Genomic DNA, 21,389 nt, shown 5'->3' with positions numbered 1-21,389 from the left:
AATATGGGCCGTTAAACAGGTAAGATGCCTAAACTACAGTACCAAGAAAATTCAACCGGAAACTAGACTCACCCAGATAAATATTCCACGATGACTAGAACCCTGACCCATGTCCCGCGACCATCCAACCATAAATTAAAAGAAACCGCCGAAGTCTGGGAGTGCGTCCGCTCCTCGTCGTCACCTGCATCGACATCATCCAGCGCGTCCCACTCCAAGGTACCTGCATCTATACTGGATTCTGTTTGGTGTTTTAGAACACCGTCCCAGAGTGGGAGTGAGTAGCTAACTCAGTGGTACCATTAGTAATGAGCATATGAATTATCGTGCATAGGATACATTTAATGAACATCAAATAGCATAGAATCCTAAACACTGTTGTTAATGCAAATGCATGGTTATGATATGATGCATGCTCCTCTTAAACCAACACTCCCTCAAGCGATGACATCTCACGTTCGCGAATAAACCAACACTCCCTCAAAGCGACCTCGACTGCATAATCACCACAATAATAAATGCAATGCCGTGGAACATGTTAGCCAGGTTAATTAGTTAAGTTCATTCATTCAGTAGGTTTGGGAAACCGGAATACCCTAATGGAGTTATTGTCCTAACCCGATCGCGCGGCTCAAGAGCCGTGGTCATGTGAATCTCGCGACCCTTAGCCCTATATTGGGGTCGTCAATCCTGAAAAGTAGTATAAACATAGAAGAAATAGATTGGGACTTAAATGTCCTACTCGCGGCCACTATAGGGAGGTCGTCACCCCACCACAGGCCGACAGCACAGGTAAAGTGTCTCATACCACCGTTCCTAGTTCACAAGTCTAAGTGCTCAATGGACACTACGGGGAGGCTCGTCACCCCAGCGTAGGCCGACAACACTGCATAGTATCTCATACCACCATCCCCTACTCATGAGACTTTGTGGGCCGTACATAACGATTAGAAGTGGGCGTAATGGTCTTAGGGTACTTCAGGTTCATACAGGCATGATTAAAATATAGTTAACGTACAAAGATGGTCAACTTATAGTCAATATATGCCCCGACGGGCTGAACCGTGGCTAATCGGCCTGAGAACGTTGTCTCGTGTAATCCGACTACGGCCAACAACTTACAGCTCAACTACTCGGGCCAGATTCACTCATGGACAGGTCCAACAAGGACCGCCCACGTAATTCCAGGTAATCGACCGATCCATAGGGGAAAATGCATCAATACACAACAAACATGGTTATTATTGGGCACAATTCACATATGGCAGACACAATTTTAATAAAATCAGTACATGGGTAGCAACAAATTAAGTTCCACCCCAAATTTATAGGTTATACATAACATGGTCCAGTCATGTATTCATTAAAACAGTTATACACCATCACCTCGCAATTAATCTTTCATAAATCAATATGCATTGCATAATTCTGCTATACATTGAAAATCAAGGCAAGCAACTCAACCAATCAACCAATTCACAACATTCCATGCCTTCACCCAAGCATAATTAATCACAAAATTAGGAAATCAACTATTAATCATCAATTTACAACATTTCATGCCTTCATTCTAAGCATAATTAACACCTAATCAGGAAATTAACAACCAATCAGCAACATTTTGGAGAAAATTAAATATTTGTACCCTATATGAGCATGCAAATCAACAAGTCACATATTTAGGGGTATTAGGACCAAACCCCTTCCCATAATTTTAATAATTCCTAGTCTATTATCTCATTCATGCAATCCAAATGAAATTTCAGCAACATGCACTAACATTGCACCACACACATTCATTAAATCTACACTAGGCGCGATAATCGGCCACCTAAAGGTAATATTCCGCACCTATTGTCGACCAGAAGCCTTTACAAGCGTCCTAACATCACCGAGTCCACAAACTCGACGTGCTGGGGCCCTACGTTGCAAGAAAATGGCAGTAGGATGCATGCATATAGCTAGAAATAAAAGAAACATGATTTGGAGCCCTATCTTACCTTAGATTGGGCAGAATCTCTCTCCAACGGTGATTTGAGTCGGAGTTTTTTGGCAAGAGGGAGGTGTAGGTGCTGGGATTCCTAAATCCCAAGCACCAAGATCAAATGTACACCTAAAAATCCTCTTTCTCTCTCCTCCCTTACTCTCTCTCTCTCTCTCTCTCTCTCTCTCTCTTAACTGTTAGGGTTTATGGGAGTGAGAGAGAGAGCTGGACTTTTATATGTCCAGAATTATTTCAGTTGGCCCTATAGTTTAGTGTAATTCTCTCAATGGCCCTATGGGCCCATTTCTGGTTATTGGGGCCATTCTGATGGCCCCTTAGCCCATCTAATTTATGTGATAGGTGCCCCATGGCCCGATGAAGGGCTGGGCAAAGTTTGACGATAAACGGATGTGGGATTTTGCCCTAATAGCCCGGTTTGTGATCAATGGTCATCGATCCTCGATCAACGGTTAGATTTTGAGGGTAAGTGCAGAGAAATATCTTCAATCTATGATGAAATTTTGGGTGAAATCCGACAAGTGAAATGTCCTAATTTATTGTCCTAAGTGGCGGAGCCATTTGTTTTAAAATTCATATTTTAGGCCTATGCTAGGGCGAGTTGAACTTTACAAGTGTTGACTTGACAGCGTGAATCATTTATTTTTGGGTTTCGTCTGAGTCTGTCGTCTACAATGGACTACAAGCCCAGTGGGACGGACATTACTCTATAATTTCGAAACTAGCGGCCCACTAACGAGCGGTCTAGAGCTTGTTCAGGTAATCAGGGCACTTCTTGAATAAATTAGGTAGGGAGTTTTCTTGGATGTAGTTATTGAGGTATGGATTAACCAAGTTCACAGTATGGCCTATTCGAAATTAGTAAAAGTGAAGATCTGGTCATGATCACTCTAAATCATCGATTTTAAACTAAAAGATTAACTGGGTTGATTTGGTTCATTAGTCAAGATCTGGGCCTTATCTGACTCGGCTTCGGGTAGATCTTTTAATTTAGTTACGATTGTCTTGATTAATCAGTGGTAGGTCGGTTAGATTTGGGCCCTTTGTGAGCATATCATGGGGATAAACTTGATATTTAAGTGATCGGTTGAGTTCATTGGTTTTCTATGGTTGATCAATCTTATTTGTACGGTTTTTCATTGGTACCAGCCGCTATAAGCTTACCTCGAGCGTCAATGGTCCTTAAGTGATGACATGACCAAAATAGTGAAAATTCGGGGTGTTACACCTTCCCTGGACCTTCATGTAGCTGCACAAGGGACAGACAAAGGAGACACTGGCTAACACAGGGGACCCTCTGATGCCTAAGTCAGGTAGAGAATCTGGATCTAGTCGAGCAATGGGTTTTAGGCTAGAAATTATGCGTACCTTCACCATTAGAGGTGCTCTTATTTATAGTCGAGGAGAGGCGGTGACACAGCAGAGAGCTCCCTGTTTAGCAAGAATGTTTTGTAGTATGATTCGAGTTCCGTATATGTCGTGGAGATCTTCAGGGATTCTCAGGGAAGATCTCGAGCAGATCTCCATGTCGACTGTCCTCCTAGATTCTTGGTTAGGATCTCGCATAGATATCGTTAAAACCAGGTTGGACCTGGTGGAAGGAGACTTGGGCTTACCCGGGTTTGTGCCGACATGGGGTCGCGTCGACCTGGGATTATGCCGGTCTAAGGTGCGGGAGTCGGGCTTCCATTAGTGATGGGCAGATCGGTGGATCTTCCGACCCGATGACGAGAGGTCGAGCTCGACCTCAGTGCATACTCGGCCAAGGGTCAAGAGTCGAGCCTCCAGTTGCATTTGCCGTTGTCCGAACTAACGAAGTGCACAATGTTCCAACATGACCTCTTCTCATTTGTCAATCCAATTTCCCTACAACATATACTTTTCCTGGAAATGATGAAATTCCAAGACTCGGATGGGCCACAAGCACATGATCACATCCTAGTGACTAACCAACGATTTGTAACCGACGATTTACATCGACAATGTTTGGACAATGTAGATCATCCTATAAAAGTGATTATAGTGATGTTGTTGATAATCTAATTATTTTGGGATATCATCGGTGGGCCATGTGCCCAATAGATCAGTAGCCTAGTAGCAAACATGTTGCACATGTGAGTGTCCATCTGAGTCATTCCTAGTTAGCCACTCATTTGTGTATGTGTTTTATCCATGCCTTACATCCAGTTACTAGACCTTTTTATGGACCGCCTACATGAAGAGCCAATGTTAGTTCAACAAGAGTTGCACCACAGACCTCTATATTTCTAGTGGGGCCTTCCATTTGGGTCTTACTCTTTGTATATGATGTGTCATTTAAGGCTGATTATCACATAACATGTCTGATAACATGCTAGTTTACTTGGCTTGATAGGATACACTGATAATATGCTTAGTGTAATGGATATCATGCCCAATTATATGCCCATACACATCATTTGTATGCCTATTGTGGATGACGATTGTTCATAGCATATGCCCTTTGGCTTGAGACACTTATGGGACTCTATATAAGATAGGGTTGCCCCACATGATCGCGCGCTATGCGCAAGTTTGGTGCATGACCTAGATAGTATGACTTATGCATTTCGCATACTGTATGTTACGATTACTTTTACACCCTAGCAACATCAGGGTTATGGCCTCCACAGGTATACCGTCGATGACTAAATTGAATACTTGAAACATGTGTTTTAGCACTTGAACGCTATGGATGTCCTTAGGTGAAAGTCCCTAAACCTTGTGATGCTAGTAGGATACTCTAACATCGAGACCGAGATAAGATGAGTGCCCGAGTGCCAAATACTGTATGTTGCGTCTCCCATTGTGTTGAGGTCGGTTAGAAAGGAGTGTGACCTTATTTACTAGGGTATTTAGGGCTATAAGTTAGGTTGAGTTTGACCAGCTCGTGAAATGGGTCTGCTATCGACGAGCCAGGTGGGCATTGGCGTACCATTGATGAGGTGGATAGTGAGGTATTTTCTACTCACTTTGTCATGCACGCGATGGGCAGCAACCAGTGTTGGAATATACTAGACCCCGGTGATGTTTCTAGTTACAAATTGATCTAATACATTGAGGATTGACATGTTTGCGTTGCATCTCTAACATATGACACTCGACCATATAGTCCTTACATTATATAGCCTGGTATAACTAATAGCATTCATAGACTTGGTAGCTTAGCCCTCAATCACCTTCTGCATACTTTGATATCTATATTCTTATCATATGCATTGTGCACGTACACATGCATCTACTGAGCTTCATAGGAGGCTTATGCACATTTGTTTATGTTGTAGGTGATGCTAGGGCATATCAATAGCATTGAGACCAGATATGAGCATGATCTTTTGAGTTCTTGGTTATATTTTATATTTTCCTTTCCAACACTACACTCAAAGATTATATAATAGATATGTGATGATGATATCTTTATGACTTTGGTACACTTATGTTTATGCTCCTTTATCTTTATATATATATATATATAAAATACCTGAAAATTCTCCTTGTGGGATCTCAAGATCGGAACTTGACATATGCGAGCTAGAAGCCGATAATGAGGTATTACGGAGACTGTTGACACCAAATTCAGCTGCCAGGAATTTAATGAGCCTGGTTTCCAAGTTTGGGGCACGACACAAAGCAATGATCAATCCGCTATAATTGGAAGAATGTTACCAGAGATATAACAACTTATAGTAGAAACCTTAGCTTTCCTCTTAAAACTCTTGAATATTTGTATTAAGCTCTCAGCATTAACTCTAATTACAATTAGTAAGGTATTTATACACTCTCATATCAGATTTGAAAATAAAACCTACATTTACTCGAGCTTTTGAGTTCTGTCAGTTGGATTGATGGGACCTTTGGTCGGACCGATGGGAATCAGTTCACATCCACCGGTCAAACTGAAAACATGAAAATGGTCATGACGATCTTCTCTGTGCTAAGATTAAAGGAACTCAAACAACCCTTACTTTTTCACTGTTGAAAGGAATTCATTGTTCATATAACTACATTTCACTTGCTTGTCTCTATTATGATTTATGATGTTGTTGTGGTGTACATGTGCCGTCTATTACAAATGTCATCTTTCATTTTCAAACACCATAAATAAGTGACATTCCACAATCAAGTACCCCTTACATGGGGAACGTGCTACATGTGCCAAGTTGTACACATGGTACATTTGTCATGTGTCCATCCATATATGTTGTACATCCTCCACACGTGCGGGGCCTTCTACAACTAATTATTAGGTACACATGCTGACGCCACCTTGGACATGTAGTGGCTCTCTCTCTCTCTTGTGATGAATCAGGAGGGACTTTCTAATTTGGAAGAGCAGTAGTGAAATTCAAATTAAATGATGGCAATCAAAGTTTTTTTTTTTTTTTTTTGTTTTTTTGCTTTTGAAAGTTGATAATATCTAAACCAGTATCCATTATTCTGGTTTGTTAATTTCCGCTGTCTTGTGAAAAATCAACAACAGTAGGTTTTACCACACCATACGTGTGTCTCAAGGGTTTACATATACTGATGAAAGGGGGATTTGGAGAATGTAGTATAGTTCAAAAATTCTTTGGGTCGACTTGAAACTCGGCAGAGTCAACTCAGTTCAACGAGATTTCGAGCTCTCTTGAAAACTCGATGACTACCATGACTCTGTCAGGACTTGAGAAAACTTGTCGAGTCAGCCTGAAAACCTGATTGACTCTATACGACTCAGCAAGACTCGGCTGAGTTAATCCCCCAATCAGCCATTTTCGGGAGTGCCAGCTACCATTGCAGCAAACAATAAAACTACATCTAATTTTGGATTTTGGTTATTTATCTATTTTATCTTTATTCCAAGAATTTAAACTTTTGTAAACAACCCATATATATAGTTTTAATTATTAAAATATTAGGTCAGTAAGGTAAAGACTCATCTTCGGGCTGACCCAACCCAGCTAGACATCATCTCTGAATTTTCGAGTTTTTGAATTACAGATGTGGCCCATCTTGTTCAAACTTAGATTTCGAACTTATTTCGTGCCGAGCATTGTAGGCCATTTAATGCAGGGGCTAATTGTCTTAACCCATGAGATGTGGGGCTAATTGTCTTGCATCACCATTTGATCAATGGTTCAGATTTTATTTTGGTTCGGCCGAGGTCTTAACCCATGAGATGTGGGGCTAATTGTCCTGCATCACCATTTGATCAATGGTTTAGAATTTATTTTATTTATTTATTTTTTTTTTGTGACAGAGACGCACTCATATCAGAAGCATTATAGCAGTAAATAATGATGGAAACATGGTAATGGACTTTCTCATCTAAATAATGATGCCACATACATACCAGCAGGGCTGAAACTTGGGTTTGGGTCAACCCAAACAAACCTGGGTTAGGGTTGGGTTATCAGATTCCTGATTTGAAATTGGGCTTGGTTCAGTTTGAGCAAATTCAGGTCAGTTTAGGTCAAGTTGGTAGTAGTCACATGTATTTGGATCAGGTTGGCTCAGTATAGGGTTGAGCAAAGGAATTCGGGTTCGGGTTAGGTTCCAGTTAGGCGCCTTGGGTTGAAATTAGGGTCAGGTCTGGTTACTGGTTGGGTACTCTTGAGGTCAGGTCTGGTCAGGTTCAGGTTCCAACCTGCCTGAGTTGTACGGCAACATACTAATGGAATATCTCATCTAAAGATGAAAATCTCACCATGATAAGGATTACCCCTACAAGCTTTTGGTCACTCCAATTCAAACTTCATATGGAGGACAGGGCTCCAAAAATCGGTTGATCTCTTCACCTTTTCTTCTCTTCATATGCCAACCAAGTCCTGAAAAGTTTCCTATTAATAGAGAGAGTTCCCATTGCTGCCTGATCATTAGAAGTGATGCCCATTCCAGTTTCAGATTGAAAATCTAGAGCGTCCAAGCTAGTCAATCCAGTTGATCATGCAATCTCAACCATACAGTAAGGCATGCATTTATAATTCCTGGTTTCAGTTCCATCATCGTGCTTGATATCAAGCGCATTGCCTTAGCACTTCTCTTTATGATATAATCTGAAGAACTTCATACAAATACATTATAAACACAGCATTACAGACATAGATTGAAAAATGCAAATTAAGCCAAAGCAAACCGAGAAGGAAAATTTTAGATTGAATGGGTTACTGCATGCAAGGGGTGGTGGTAGTGTCTGCTTTTATCATAGACCATGGAGATGGCGTTGGGCGTCAGCTGTCAGTATGGGGCCAATCATGATGTCATGAGAGGAGGGGAGCTTCAACATGTTCATCGTCATCGTTGTTGTCTGCAGATGGGTCTGGCTTTAGCAGCCAAGCATGACCCAACGCAATCACCTGGACACCAAGTAGGATTTGCAATGATAAATGATGGATACATATGAAGAGAGAGAGAGAGAGAGAGAGAGAGAGAGAGAACCATGGAAATCGATGCGCACAAGAGGCTAAAACCCTTGCAATTAAATGGAGCATGGCTTGATAGGAACAGAGCTGCAAACATTTCAGATGGTTAGGAAAGGTATTCTATAGCTTGAGATATAGATGGATTTGGAAAATGAGTCTTCACTGTTGATGTACACTTGTAATTGAGCAATGACTAAAATACCCATTTCTCTGCCCGCCCGCCCACACATACCACTTTCTCTGCCCACAATCCCACAGCACACACGTGTGTGTGCACGCATGCATGTGGATATGTATGGATCATGTTTTCATCATCGGTATCAATGGGATGTATCTCACCCAAGGGATACAAAAACATATCAGTTATCACATGAGAAATATTGAATGTATTGCATGATGTTTTTTTTTTTTTGAAAGGTAACACTGCCAGGGATTGAACTTTGGATCACTCATCCACACTACACTATCTCCACCAGCTCATCCACCAACAGCCATGAAAGAGCATTTAAAGGAGATTGTCCATATTCAAGAAAAAGAGTTCAATGATCAAAGGGTTGAAATATCCTATCCAAGATTTTTATTTTATTTTTCTTTTTTGCAAAAGGTATCCCCCATTCACAATGAGGCCCATCATAATAATGGTTTGGATTGTTGAAACACAGCCTCAGATTCAACAACTGAAGTCCCAATGTAAAAATAGCAAAACCTCAAGACATTCTATATCAAACCCCTCATCAAAGAGACATTTTCACAACCGCTTCTCCTCCCCTTTCTCCCGCGTCTTACAAATCACATCTCCCTCCATGTGCATTGCATGTGCCATATCGGCCAGTATAGATGAATTAAGCAGATTTTATTTATTTATTTATTTTTTGAGAGGTATGATTTAAGCAGATTACAACCATCTCTACAAGATGTCAAAGAAATATGAGTGCTATTACATGGTTTAAAATATCATAAACCACAGGACACAATACAATATCAAAGTCACTGCTATGTGGCACTGAAGTGGACAAAAAAAATTCACTGTTGGGAATTATAGAAGAGGAAATATAGGATGCACAATCCAAAGCTTTCAACAGTACTGGTGGGTTTTCAATTATGAGAAGTGGGGCACATGCTGTGGTAGTCGACGACCTTGATAGGAAAAATTGTAACCTTTATACTTGTGGCCTACAAATAGATGGGTGTGGAAATAAAACACAGGCAACAGCACACATTCAACTGGAAAATGTCCAAAAAGTGGCAACTAGGATCTTCCAATCTGGGGGATTTTAGGGGTAGGGTCCATTCATGGTGGGACACAACAGAACAAAGGTCAGGATCACTGGAACATGTACTCCAATTGTCAGAATTGAAAACCAGCATGTACTGTTCAAAGCTTTGAGTTGCGTGTATAGCAAGGTTCCTGTTCTTTCTTGTGCAATGAATGGATCTAGTGGCTTTTATATAATGGGAATTTTAAACAGTGAAAGAATTTCAATTTAAGTGACTGCTTCAATGCAACTTACAGGTCAACGGACTCATTGCAATTGGTGATAAGAAACTCGCCACAGACTGCACGCCAGCAACAAATCCTTGCGCTTTTCCCTGTAATACGGATTGGATTTTCAGTGAGTTAGTGTGCAGCATGAGGAAAATAAGTAGGTAGTCAGTAGGAATTTCATGAATTTGAACATTATTTTTATAGATTTTAACAGGAAAGTTCATAAAATTTAAAGTTGTTAGCCTGCAGGCATTCTATAAAATGGTTGAAACATGAAGACATGGATTTCTTTTTTTCCTTTTTTTCTTTTTTTTTTTTTTTTCTTTTTTTTCTTTTTTTTTTTTTTTTTGTGAAAGATGAATAAAAAATTTATTAGGCAGAGCCCAGAAAAAAAAAAAGACCAAAAAGAATCAAAGATGAGGGAATATTTAGACAACGAAAATATCATCATCATTATTATCTTAGCCTTGTCCCAACAATTTGGGTCAGCTTTTCTATGGTAGATTTGCATGAGTCTTAAGATTGGATGCCCACCAAGATCTAGCCATGCAAAATATGCAACCCACATGATGAAATTATATATTTCAAAATTATATTTAAATGTGGAAAATATGCAACCCACATAACTGAAATGAACTGCAAGGAATACAAGGGGGAGTAGAAGCGCAAAAGAAATCTTAACTGGGGTTAATAAAGAATACTTTCCATTATACAATTCAAGTCAAGCTGCATAGGTAGAAAGACAGCAGACTCTGATTGGTCCTGTAAAATGGGGCGCACCTGTGGGGGGGGTCTGTCTGTGTGTGTTGGAGAGGGAAGCACACCGCATTGTGAAATCATGTCTGTGTGTGTTGGAGAGGGAACCACACCGCATTGTGAAATCATGTCTGTGTGTGTTGGAGAGGGAACCACACCGCATTGTGAAATCATGTCCCCTTCTGTATTTATCCTTAAATAATATATTTACACATGAATTTGAAGAATGTGCCTTGGGGAATTTTATGGCTTCATGGACAGAATGTTGGGCAGTTAAGGAACAACATGTTCATTTGGATGAGTGTAACTGAAATGTTGGGTAGTAAAGGAACAAAATGGGGCTCGCACTTTAAAACTGTCTCCCTACATTGTTATCCTTAAATAATATATTTACAGATGAATTAGCATCTGGATTTTTATGTAATCGTTGTGTACCACTCAAACTGACAAGGAAATTTTATAGGATAGCTATAAGACCAGCCATGCTTTATAGGGCAAAATGTTGAGCAGTTAAGGAACAACATGTTCATAGGATGTGTAGCTGAAATGAGGGTGTTGAGATGAGTGGCAAGACAAGGAAGGATAGAATTGGAAATGAATGCATTTGAGGGAAATTAGGAGTAACACCAATAGGTAATAAAATGAGGGAAAGCAAACTTAGATGGTTTGGTCATGCGTGTAGACCAAGAACTGCGCTAGTTAGGAGTGAGTTGCTACGAGTTGAAGGCTCTAAAAAGGCAGGGGAAGGCTCAAAAGGACATGAATTGAGGTAATAAGGAAAGGATCGATGACCTCTGGGCAACTGAAGGTATATGGCCCTTGAAAGGGTGGAATAGCAGAACAAGATTCATGTAGCCAGCCCCAATTAGTTGGGGCAAGGCTGAAATGATGACAATGAATTTGTTTAATGCCCCATCAGCATTCTATGACAGACTCAATTCATTGAAGTGAAAGAATGACACAGCGTACTTGCTGTAGGCATGCCCTTTTCCGTGCATGGCAATTCAGAAAATGGAAAAAAAGAAAAAATGCCTCTCACTTGGCAGTTCAGAATATGGGAAAAGAAAAAATGCCATGACGGAATCATTAATACTATGGCCTGTGTTTTGTTTTGGTTCCCTAGAAGGGAAAGAAGTCTCAGTTTGGTTAGAATTTGGTGCCACCAGCAGGTCTAAGCAAGAGCTTCCATTGTGCTTTTGCCAATATGACTTAAAAGTTATAATCATAACCATATGATGGTAACAAGAGACCTGAATTAAAACTGTATAGCTCTTTTGAAATATAATATCATGGCCCCTGCTTTTTATCAAGTGCTTAAAAATAAAAAAATTTAAAAAAAAAAAAAAGAAAAAAGAAAAAAAAGAAAAAAAAAAAAGAAGCTATAACATTATAGCATGTGCAATTCCTGTCCAGGAAAATCACCAAAGTGATACTAGATAAGGGACTTTTACCTGGTCAGCTGAGATCGCTGCTTTTGAAATTACTGCATAAGTCTGTCCAATGTCAAGAGATGAAATCAACGTTGTAACAATCGAAACACAACTGAATGAAATGAAGATGAAAAATAAAGGTATGTCTGAGGAATAACACCAATGTTGTCAAAATCGTTATTATGTCGTAAATCATACTATGGGTTGAGTCATATCGAATCATAAATCGTATCGTAAAACATAAGATTTTTTTAATTAATTTCTTAAAAAATGATTATTTTTTTTTAACATAAACAAATCAGAATTTTTTGAAACTCATCAATCTTCCTTTTGCCATCAATGTGCACTGAGTAATACCATGCCATGAGGAATCCTATTCCTTCTTCTTCTTCTTCTTCTTCTTGTTTTTTTTTTTTTTTTTTTGACTTTCGAGAAATTTCCGTTAAAAATATATATACGAGGGTCCTTTAATAATTTATGTTCTTGTTACCTTTCTAGAATGCAGAATCAAGGTGGAAAAGCGGCCTTCGATATTGTAGACCAACGAAAAAAGATATTTTGATTTCGAAGTATCTTTCCATAATACATATAAGTCAACATGATCGTAACCATCCATAATAAAATTCCAGCAAGTCATACATCAATTTGGTGTTTCAACCAGTTAAGAAGTAAGAAATCAGAAAAAAAAAAATATTAAAAAAAAAAAAGCTACATGATTTAATGTTGAAGAGAATACATATCATCTAATCTCTTACAAAGAACAAATAAAATAATTTACCTTTTCTAAACGATTCTTAAAGCTCCCATCAATTTAAAAACATAAAATGAAAGCCAAATGAAGCTTTAAAATAAATGAGAACAAGTATAATTTGAATCGTAAATCGTAAGATTCAAATTATATAATCATAGGATTCATACGAAAAGGGATTCAAGGTTAGGATTCAAATCATTTTGCTTAAGATTCGACTAAAATCGTATGTCGTAAATCGTAAATCATAGGATTTTGACAACATGGAATGACATAGATGATTTCCAACTGAGATCATGCTGATTTCATGATACTTACAGATGGTTTCACAAGGACATAGATAACTCCAAATGAGGCACTGAGGTATGGTACCTGCATATTAGAGGTATTGTTAATTCCAAAAGCATTAATCATATGTATGATACAATCATGAAACTTGATTTGCTTCATGGTGTTGTAAAAGAGACTCATCTAGCCCAAAGATGAGAACATAAACTGTAGTAGAAGCTGTGATGGTTTGTAAATAATTGCTATTGAACTTGTTAACTTACAGTCATTTGGTTCAAGTTAACAAGTCAGGGGTGGTGATTTTATGCAGTCCACCTTAACTGATATGATTTTCTATCATTGAATTTTCTTCAAATGATGTACATACACATGGAGATCATAGCAGACCACTGCATAGATGCTGATTTGAATGACTCACAATTCATCATGGGCTTGTCAGTTGGCCAAGACTCTTGAGTACTGAACCATATTCCAGTTTCATAACAAATCAACCAAGCTATGTTGTGGCCAGTGTTCGAAATCTCGGTATCTTGTCACGTATCGCATCCTTGGGATACAAATATGTATTGGTTATCGCACGGGATATATCGTTTGTATTGGGTAATTTATCATACTTTTCGCAAAACATGGGGAAACATTGCGGAAATGTTTGAATTTTTCAATGAAACGTCATGGATTATTAAAAAAGACCATAATACACACTTGTAAAGATAACATCTCAAAAAAGAAGTGCACATAATAGGTTTCCTTTATTTAGGCTCCACAACTATGCCTTGTCTGACTGAATTAATGCAACTATATTCAAATTGAATGCAAAACATTTAGAGTGTATTTGATGACATTTCACCAAACACTCCTAAATACTTCGATATTAGTCTCAATTGATAGCTAGTTGAAGGGAAATTTTAAAGAATAGATATTTTTTAATACTTTTTTTAATTAATTTTCAATTAAAATGATTTTTTTTTTTCAAAAATTGACAAGGACTTAAAAAATCAATAGATTAGCCTTCATACATGCTTGATTTCATATTTGAAGTGCAACATTGCAAAGAATTTGGGAGAAATTAAGGAAATTTTGAATATTCCCCAAATTAGACCACTTACACTCAAATTTCGAAATTAGAGTGTATGTGATAATCATTTCATCAAATGCACCTAAATACTTATTAGTCTCAATTGACAGCTAGTGGAACGAAAATTTTTAAAAAAAAACATGGAGAACATGAAGAACCAATGGATATCGAAATCAAAGCTCCAACTTTATGATTTTTCATGCAAAACATGAAGAACCAATGGATTTGTAACCATTTGACACTGATTTAACATGATTTCGATAGAAAAAATGGATCGGAAATTGAAAATGCTCACCGAATCGAACATATGCGATATATTGGCAGTACCGGTGTGTTTCGTATCACACAAGTGGGATGCAAGATATATCATGGGATATATCGGCCGATATCATCGATATTTAAAACATTGTTAAAGCAGCCATCAGAATCCTACTTTCCCCATGTATGCCAATGTGTTGCATGTGTGCAACATCCAGGCCCTTCAACAAGCAGGCTTTGATAGGTACATGCTGTGGCCTGTAGAAATCAATTTGGCCTAATCGTTTGGCATGCCATGTGTGAATGCAGTACTCAATGTCTACTTTTTATCCATTTCTTCCATACAAAGTCTAGCCAGCCCATCTGATGGCCGGACACTTCTATTGCAGAGGGAGGCCTACCAGATAAATGACTTGGATTTTGCACAAAATTGCCACATCGGCAAATGCGAAGATAGAAAGATAAGATGACTACCCCAGGGGATGGCTAAAGTTGCTATCGCATGTATATCAAAATCAGACAGTTCTTTTAATTAATTGAATCAAACTTGGAAATCAAAAGACCAGTTTCCAAGAGCCTGCCTAGTTCTTTAATGTTGCAGTACTCATTTGGGTCCTAAAAATGCAGTTTCTTCACTAATCAAAAAGAAAATCAGAAAAGTGATGTACTGAACAAATACATACCCAGGGTGCCCATGCCAAGCCAGCCAGCACACCCTGCAGCAAAAAGTATATTTAAGAAAATATAAGAAAAAGAAGTTCCTCATAAGGTGATCCTCTCTAAAAATCAACTTTGATCAATACCAATTAGGCAGGGGAAATCTACCCAAAACACAGTGTATCCATCTAATTATCTGATGCACACCTCTCAAGTTGGATGTGAAATATTGGTCCATGATCTGTTACATTCATCAGGTGCATCGTTGATGGACAACTGACCACAAATCACATGGATCTGACTACCCATTTGATTGATGGACCATTTCCCATTGAATGCTTACAGTTACGGAGTTACCAATAATCTTCTCTTCCATCCATTGCATGCCACAGATCAGATGGCTAAGATGACCTGGGCATTGAAGTTTTCTGCCATGGCAGATCCAGTGGGACCCACCTGATGGATGACCCAGATCACCATGCACCCAAAAATTGAACCCTTGAACTTTTCAGGTTAGCTTACTCTTGAAGAAATAGAGATAAAAAAAAAAGTATGTTTTTGAAATGTAAGACTTACATAAGCAACTGATGCAGTCAAGGCTATGCACAATACCCATTTTTCTCCCAACAAAGGATTGACAAGTGGAAGCACCAAAATCTGAAACCAAACCACAAATTTTCAGCACCAGCTAGCAAGTACATTACAGTATTGTTAGCCATAATGAGCCAACAGGTGTAGAGAACTCCCAAGAACCACCTTGCGGATGCTTATGGAAAAGATGGACTTTAAAAAATAAAAATAAATAAAAAAAAAAATCTAAGTTGGATATGCTTAAACAGAAGAACCATCAAATGTAGCTATAAGATGTTTCCAACATCGTTTGAAAATCAGTTTTTCTTATCGAACCACTGACAACCAATATGGAGTGCTATCACCCTTGTATCAGGCTGTATCGTGCCGATACAGCCATTTCTTTCACGGATGATACCAGTATGTATGTATAGGGCAAGGTACCGGTATCAGACGACACGTAAAACCTTGGTTCCCGCTGTAATCAAGAGGAATCTGATTGGAAACGTAAAGTAATACGAAATGCATCACACATATTACAATGTATTTTGGATAGTAGATGGCATAATATCAGAGTGTGGATGATGTTATAAGGAAGATAAAGTCCCTTGTTTTGGAGTGGGCAGATGTAAATGCGGCTTTGTGATGGGGACATCAAGCGCACACGTGCACTCACGCCGCCCCCCTACGCACGTACGTACGTAGAAGGAGGACCCCACCATCGATCTGGCTCGATGACGACGTCCAGGGAGGGCCTCCTAGCTAGAAATTAAATTTTGGTTCAGAAAAGTGGCTCGATAATCAAGAAAAGCCCACCATGGGATCTCATGATCGTGGCCCACTCGTCGGATTGGTTTTATATTTTAAGTTTTGCTTATTGTTATTATTTAGAACATCGTGAACGCTTTAGATATCCATATTTGGTTTTTATTTTAGTTTACTTCATCGCCAAGTAATAGGTGTCGCACATGGTGCGAGTTTTTTAGTATAGGATTCTCCCTATAAATAGGCACTCCTTGTAGTTTTTTTTCATTGATTGAAGTTAATAAAAAATTCCTGTTTTATTTTTCTGCTCTCTTCGTGAGTTGTGGAAGAATTCAAAAGTGGGTGCGAAGCTCTCCCTTTTCGAAGGGCTAACTACCGTGGTGCGAAGCCACATCGATCCCAATTCACCCCCATCTTCCATCATCTTTTTTTTTTCCATCTTCCCCCACCATCCGTACTTCGAATTTGTCCTTTTGTTGCATCAGATTTCTTCATTACAGCAGGTTTTCAGATTTCGGCCCGCAGGTGAGCTGAAACTTCGGCGGAGCACCACGCACAAACCGTATATCGGATCGAGCTGAGATTTGGGGGTTTTGGAGTCCATCCCTGGCCGACCAGGGCCAAGGTGGCCTTTTTCTGAATAGTGGGCCCCACACACGTGCGGCCGGGATCACACGCACGTCCGTCTGGGCCATTGTTGCTGTCCACACGCGGGATCATCTTTTGGCTCAGGTTTTTATCCTCTCATAGCCATTTTTCATGAATCCTAACCCTAAATTACATGATCCCTAATTGATTTGTCCCTTTTTATCACCTTAGGGTTCCTTGAATTGAAATTAGGGAATCCCTTGGATTAGGGACTAACTTTTATGCATGAGTAGTTGATTTTATTTCCCTTTGACATCGTTTAGTTTATAATTTTTATTGGTCCAGTCCTAACCTGTGTCGACTTGGACCCGCATAGATTCCCCTTTTTAATTGAATGTTTGGATTTTCATGTGGGACGTGGAATTTGTGTGATTGTTTCTGAATTGGTAGGATCTAAGCCTGAAATCTTGCATATCATATTTAATTTTCCATGTCCTGCATCAAATTTGGTATCAAAGCCTAGGGTTCTTGCAGGGGAATTCATTACATGTTTAGGGTTTGGTTGTTTATGTCCATTACGCATCAATTCTCATCATATATGGTTGTTAAGAGGTCCATAAACCCTGAAATAAGCTGCTGAAATTTTCTGTTATCCCCTTATTTGAATTATTTTAGAAATTAACTTAGTTTTCTATTTCTAGGTTTGGAAACTTTCCTTTTCTGTTTTTTTTATAAACTAATTTTTTAGAAACTTTCTTAATCTATTTAGAAACTAAATTTCCTTTCCTTTTTCTTTTTTAGAAACTAATTTACTTTCTTTTTCTTTTTAGAAACTATCTTACTTTCTATTTTTAGCAACTTTCCTTTTTTCTTTTTCTTTAGAAACTAGGTTGTTCTTTTTAGAAACTTTTCTAATTTGTTATTTTTTTTTTTTTTTTTAGAAGCTTTCCTAATTTGTTTCTTTATAAACTAGGTTGATTCTTTTATATATATATATATATAAAAACTCTTATATTTTGACAACTATATTGCTGAATTTTGGTTGGCACCCTACACTAAACATGGAACAATTGCAAGAGTTACTAAACAAGTTGTCCCAGAAGTTGGAGTTTATGATTAAGCGCTTGGAATGGACCAATGCTTTGAGCAGCTTGATGAACGCATTGCTCGACTAAAGACCATAGCCAGGACAAACCCCACCATTGGGGTAGATGTCCAATCTCAGGCAGGTGGCCTGAAGGATAGACCAATGAATGGAGTTGGCCAAAGAATCAGTTATGGGCGTGCACCTGTGTACCCACCCCATGAGGGACATCAAGACCACTATTTTGAGGGGTACAACATGTGCAGCCTTGTGACTGGAGAGAGTGCACCAGATGTTAGTGTAGAGTTACCCACTAAGGTCATTCCAATAGTGGATGAGTTTCGTGATGTTTGTCCTGATAATCAACCGGATGAGTCCCCTAGGAGGGATATAGAGCACACCAGAACATGGGACACCATAATACCTACAACCGAGTTTAGGTCCACAAGTCTAAGTCCTCGTGAAGTCGTTACTGATTATAAACCTAGGAAACTTATTGATCTTGTCCCTATGTCACTGTCTCATAGGCCATCAGAGTCTGCAGAGTCTTTTGCGCATCACATTCATTCATGGCATCAAGAAATCAGGCAGAAGATCATGACTAATAATGAACATTGCACATTTTCTACAGACCAGTATAAATGTTTCAAAGATTCAATATTGGGGACTCTGTGATGGTTTGCATCAGGCCCAAGCGGTATCCTTCGAAGGCCGTTCGTAAGTTACACGCGTGTAGCGCTGGCCCCGTCAAAATTATAAAACGAAATGGTCTCAATGTGTATGAGGTAGATCTTCCACCTTCCATGGGAATTAGTTTCACATCCGATGTGGAGGATTTAGTTACTTTTCAGGGGACCAGTGATACTTTGTCCGGCCCTTCGCCCACCCATCCTGATTCCCCATATTTATCCCTTGAACCATGGCCCCTTCCCAACCCATTTTTCCAACCTCTACCTCTCATATCTACTTTTCCTAACCTTTCTTCCCAGCCTCTACCTCCCATACCTACCCTTCCCGACCCATTTTCTCGGCCTCTACGTCCCATACCTACCCGTCCCGACCCATTTTCTCAGCCTCTACCTCCCATATCTACCTTTCCCAACCCATTTTTTCAGCCTCTACGTCCCATACCTACTCGTCCCGACCCATGTCCCCAGCCTCTACCTCCCATACCTACCCGTCCCGACCCATCTTCCCATCCTTTACCTCCCATACCTATCCTTCCCGACTCATTTTTCCAGCATTTATCTCCCATACCTAACCTTCACACACCCAAAAAGGAAATAGAGGACATCTTGAACCATTAGATAGTTTCAACGTTGGACGGCGGGTTTCAAAAGTACGTGGTTAAATGGAAGTCACGCCCAGCTTCAGACAGTACGTGGCTCACTGAGGAGGAGCTTCAAAGACTTGATCCTGACATCCTGAAGTGGTTTAAGAGTTTTATTTGGCCAGTGGCGAAATCTTTGCAGCCGGAGAGAATTAATGGGGACATCACACGCACACGCGCGCGCCCCCCTACGCACGTACGTACGTAGAAGGAGGACCCCACTATCGATCTGGCTCGATGACGACGTCCAGGGAGGGCCTCCTAGCTAGAAGTCAAGTTTTGGTTCAGAAAAGTAGCTCGATAGTCAAGAAAAGCCCACCATGGGATCTCATGATCGTGGCCCACTCGTCAGATTGGTTTTATATTTTAAGTTTTGCTTGTTGTTATTATTTAGAACATCGTGAATGCTTTATATTTTCATATTTGGTTTTTATTTTAGTTTACTTCATCGCCAAGTAATAGGTGTCACACATGGTGCGAGTTTTTTAGTATAGGGTTCTCCCTATAAATAGGCACTCCTTGTAGTTTTTTTTCATTGATTGAAGTTAATAAAAAATTCCTGCTTTATTTTTCTGCTCTCTTCGTGAGTTGTGGAAGAATTCAAAAGTGGGTGCGAAGCCCTCCCTTTTCGAAGGACTAACTACCGTGATGCGAAGCCACATCGATCCCAATTCACCCCCATCTTCCATCATCTTTTTTTTCCATCTTCCCCCACCATCCGTACTTCGAATTTGTCCTTTTGTTGCATCAGATTTCTTCATTACAGCAGGTTTCGAGATTTCGGCCCGCAGGTGAGCTGAAACTTCGGCGGAGCACCACGCACAAACCGTATATCGGATCGAGCTGAGATTTGGAGGTTTTGGAGTCCATCCCTGGCCAACCAGGGCCAAGGTGGCCTTTTTCTGAATAGTGGGCCCCACACACGTGCGGCCGGGATCACACGCACGTCCGTCTGGGCCATTGTTGCTGTCCACGCGCGGGATCATCTTTTGGCTCAGGTTTTTATCCTCTTTTATCCTCTCATAGCCATTTTTCATGAATCCCAACCCTAAATTACATGATCCCTAATTGATTTGCCCATTTTTATCACCTTAGGGTTCCTTGAATTGAAATTAGGGAATCCCTTGGATTAGGGACTAATTTTTATGCATGAGTAGTTGATTTTATTTCCCTTTGACATCGTTTGGTTTATAATTTTTATTGGTCCAGTCCTAACCTGTGTCGGCTTGGACCCGCATAGATTCCCCTTTTTAATTAAATGTTTGGATTTTCATGTGGGACGTGGAATTTGTGTGATTGTTTATGAATTGGTAGGATCTAAGCCTGAAATCTTGCATATCATATTTAATTTTCCATGTCCTGCATCACTTTGACTGCTAATTTCTCTTGTTCTTTTTGAGTTTTCTTTCCTTTGTATTCTTTTCTCACTTCTGGCGAGCCTTCTAATAAATTGTTGTCATCTCTCAAATAAGAATAATAATATCAAAGGAAAACCATCCCATGTATCTGTAGCTGTGAGAGAAAAATACACAGCTAGAATCATTTCTCTTCCTCATGTGACATCAGAGCTGCAACTTGCTGATTTTTTACCAAAAATATGACATCATCTCGTCATAGGTTTCTTCATGGCAAACTGATGTTGGTTCATTATTCCACATCAGTTTGAGGGGGGATGTGAATAGAATATTGTGTATATGGGTTGTTAGGTGGAAAATACCATGTATAGAGAAGCTCTTAAATAACCTTCCTTGTATAGCCTTGTAATATGGTTATTTAAACCCACCTTTGGGTTGAAGAAAGATAGAAAAACATTCTCCAAATTCGTGTGTTTACAGTAGCAGGGTTGGAAAACTCGGGACTCAGACTCAACTCGTTCACCCTTAAATTTTGACTTAGGCGAATCGTGTTTTGTAGAATGGGGGGCCCAATATTC

At 39.5% G+C, this 21,389-nt stretch overlaps 1 protein-coding gene across 1 annotated transcript in view; it reads right to left on the bottom strand.

The window, feature by feature from the left end:
- Positions 1 to 7,946: 7,946 nt before the first annotated feature.
- LOC131234487 (uncharacterized) overlaps positions 7,947 to 21,389 on the bottom strand; it is a 32,195-nt gene continuing 18,752 nt past the window's right edge. The window contains exons 8-14 of the mRNA XM_058231405.1: positions 15,696 to 15,776; positions 15,146 to 15,178; positions 13,160 to 13,213; positions 12,115 to 12,156; positions 9,933 to 10,011; positions 8,438 to 8,508; positions 7,947 to 8,355 (exon numbers count right to left, since the gene is read on the bottom strand). Of these exons, the coding sequence (XP_058087388.1) occupies positions 8,260 to 8,355; positions 8,438 to 8,508; positions 9,933 to 10,011; positions 12,115 to 12,156; positions 13,160 to 13,213; positions 15,146 to 15,178; positions 15,696 to 15,776 (456 nt within the window). The 3' untranslated portion in view covers positions 7,947 to 8,259. The remainder of the gene's footprint in view (positions 8,356 to 8,437; positions 8,509 to 9,932; positions 10,012 to 12,114; positions 12,157 to 13,159; positions 13,214 to 15,145; positions 15,179 to 15,695; positions 15,777 to 21,389) is intronic.

The sequence above is a fragment of the Magnolia sinica genome, chromosome 19 (assembly GCF_029962835.1).
Source record: "Magnolia sinica isolate HGM2019 chromosome 19, MsV1, whole genome shotgun sequence".
In the NCBI taxonomy this organism is placed as follows: domain Eukaryota; kingdom Viridiplantae; phylum Streptophyta; class Magnoliopsida; order Magnoliales; family Magnoliaceae; genus Magnolia; species Magnolia sinica.
This window is presented reverse-complemented; position numbering and strand designations above follow the sequence as displayed.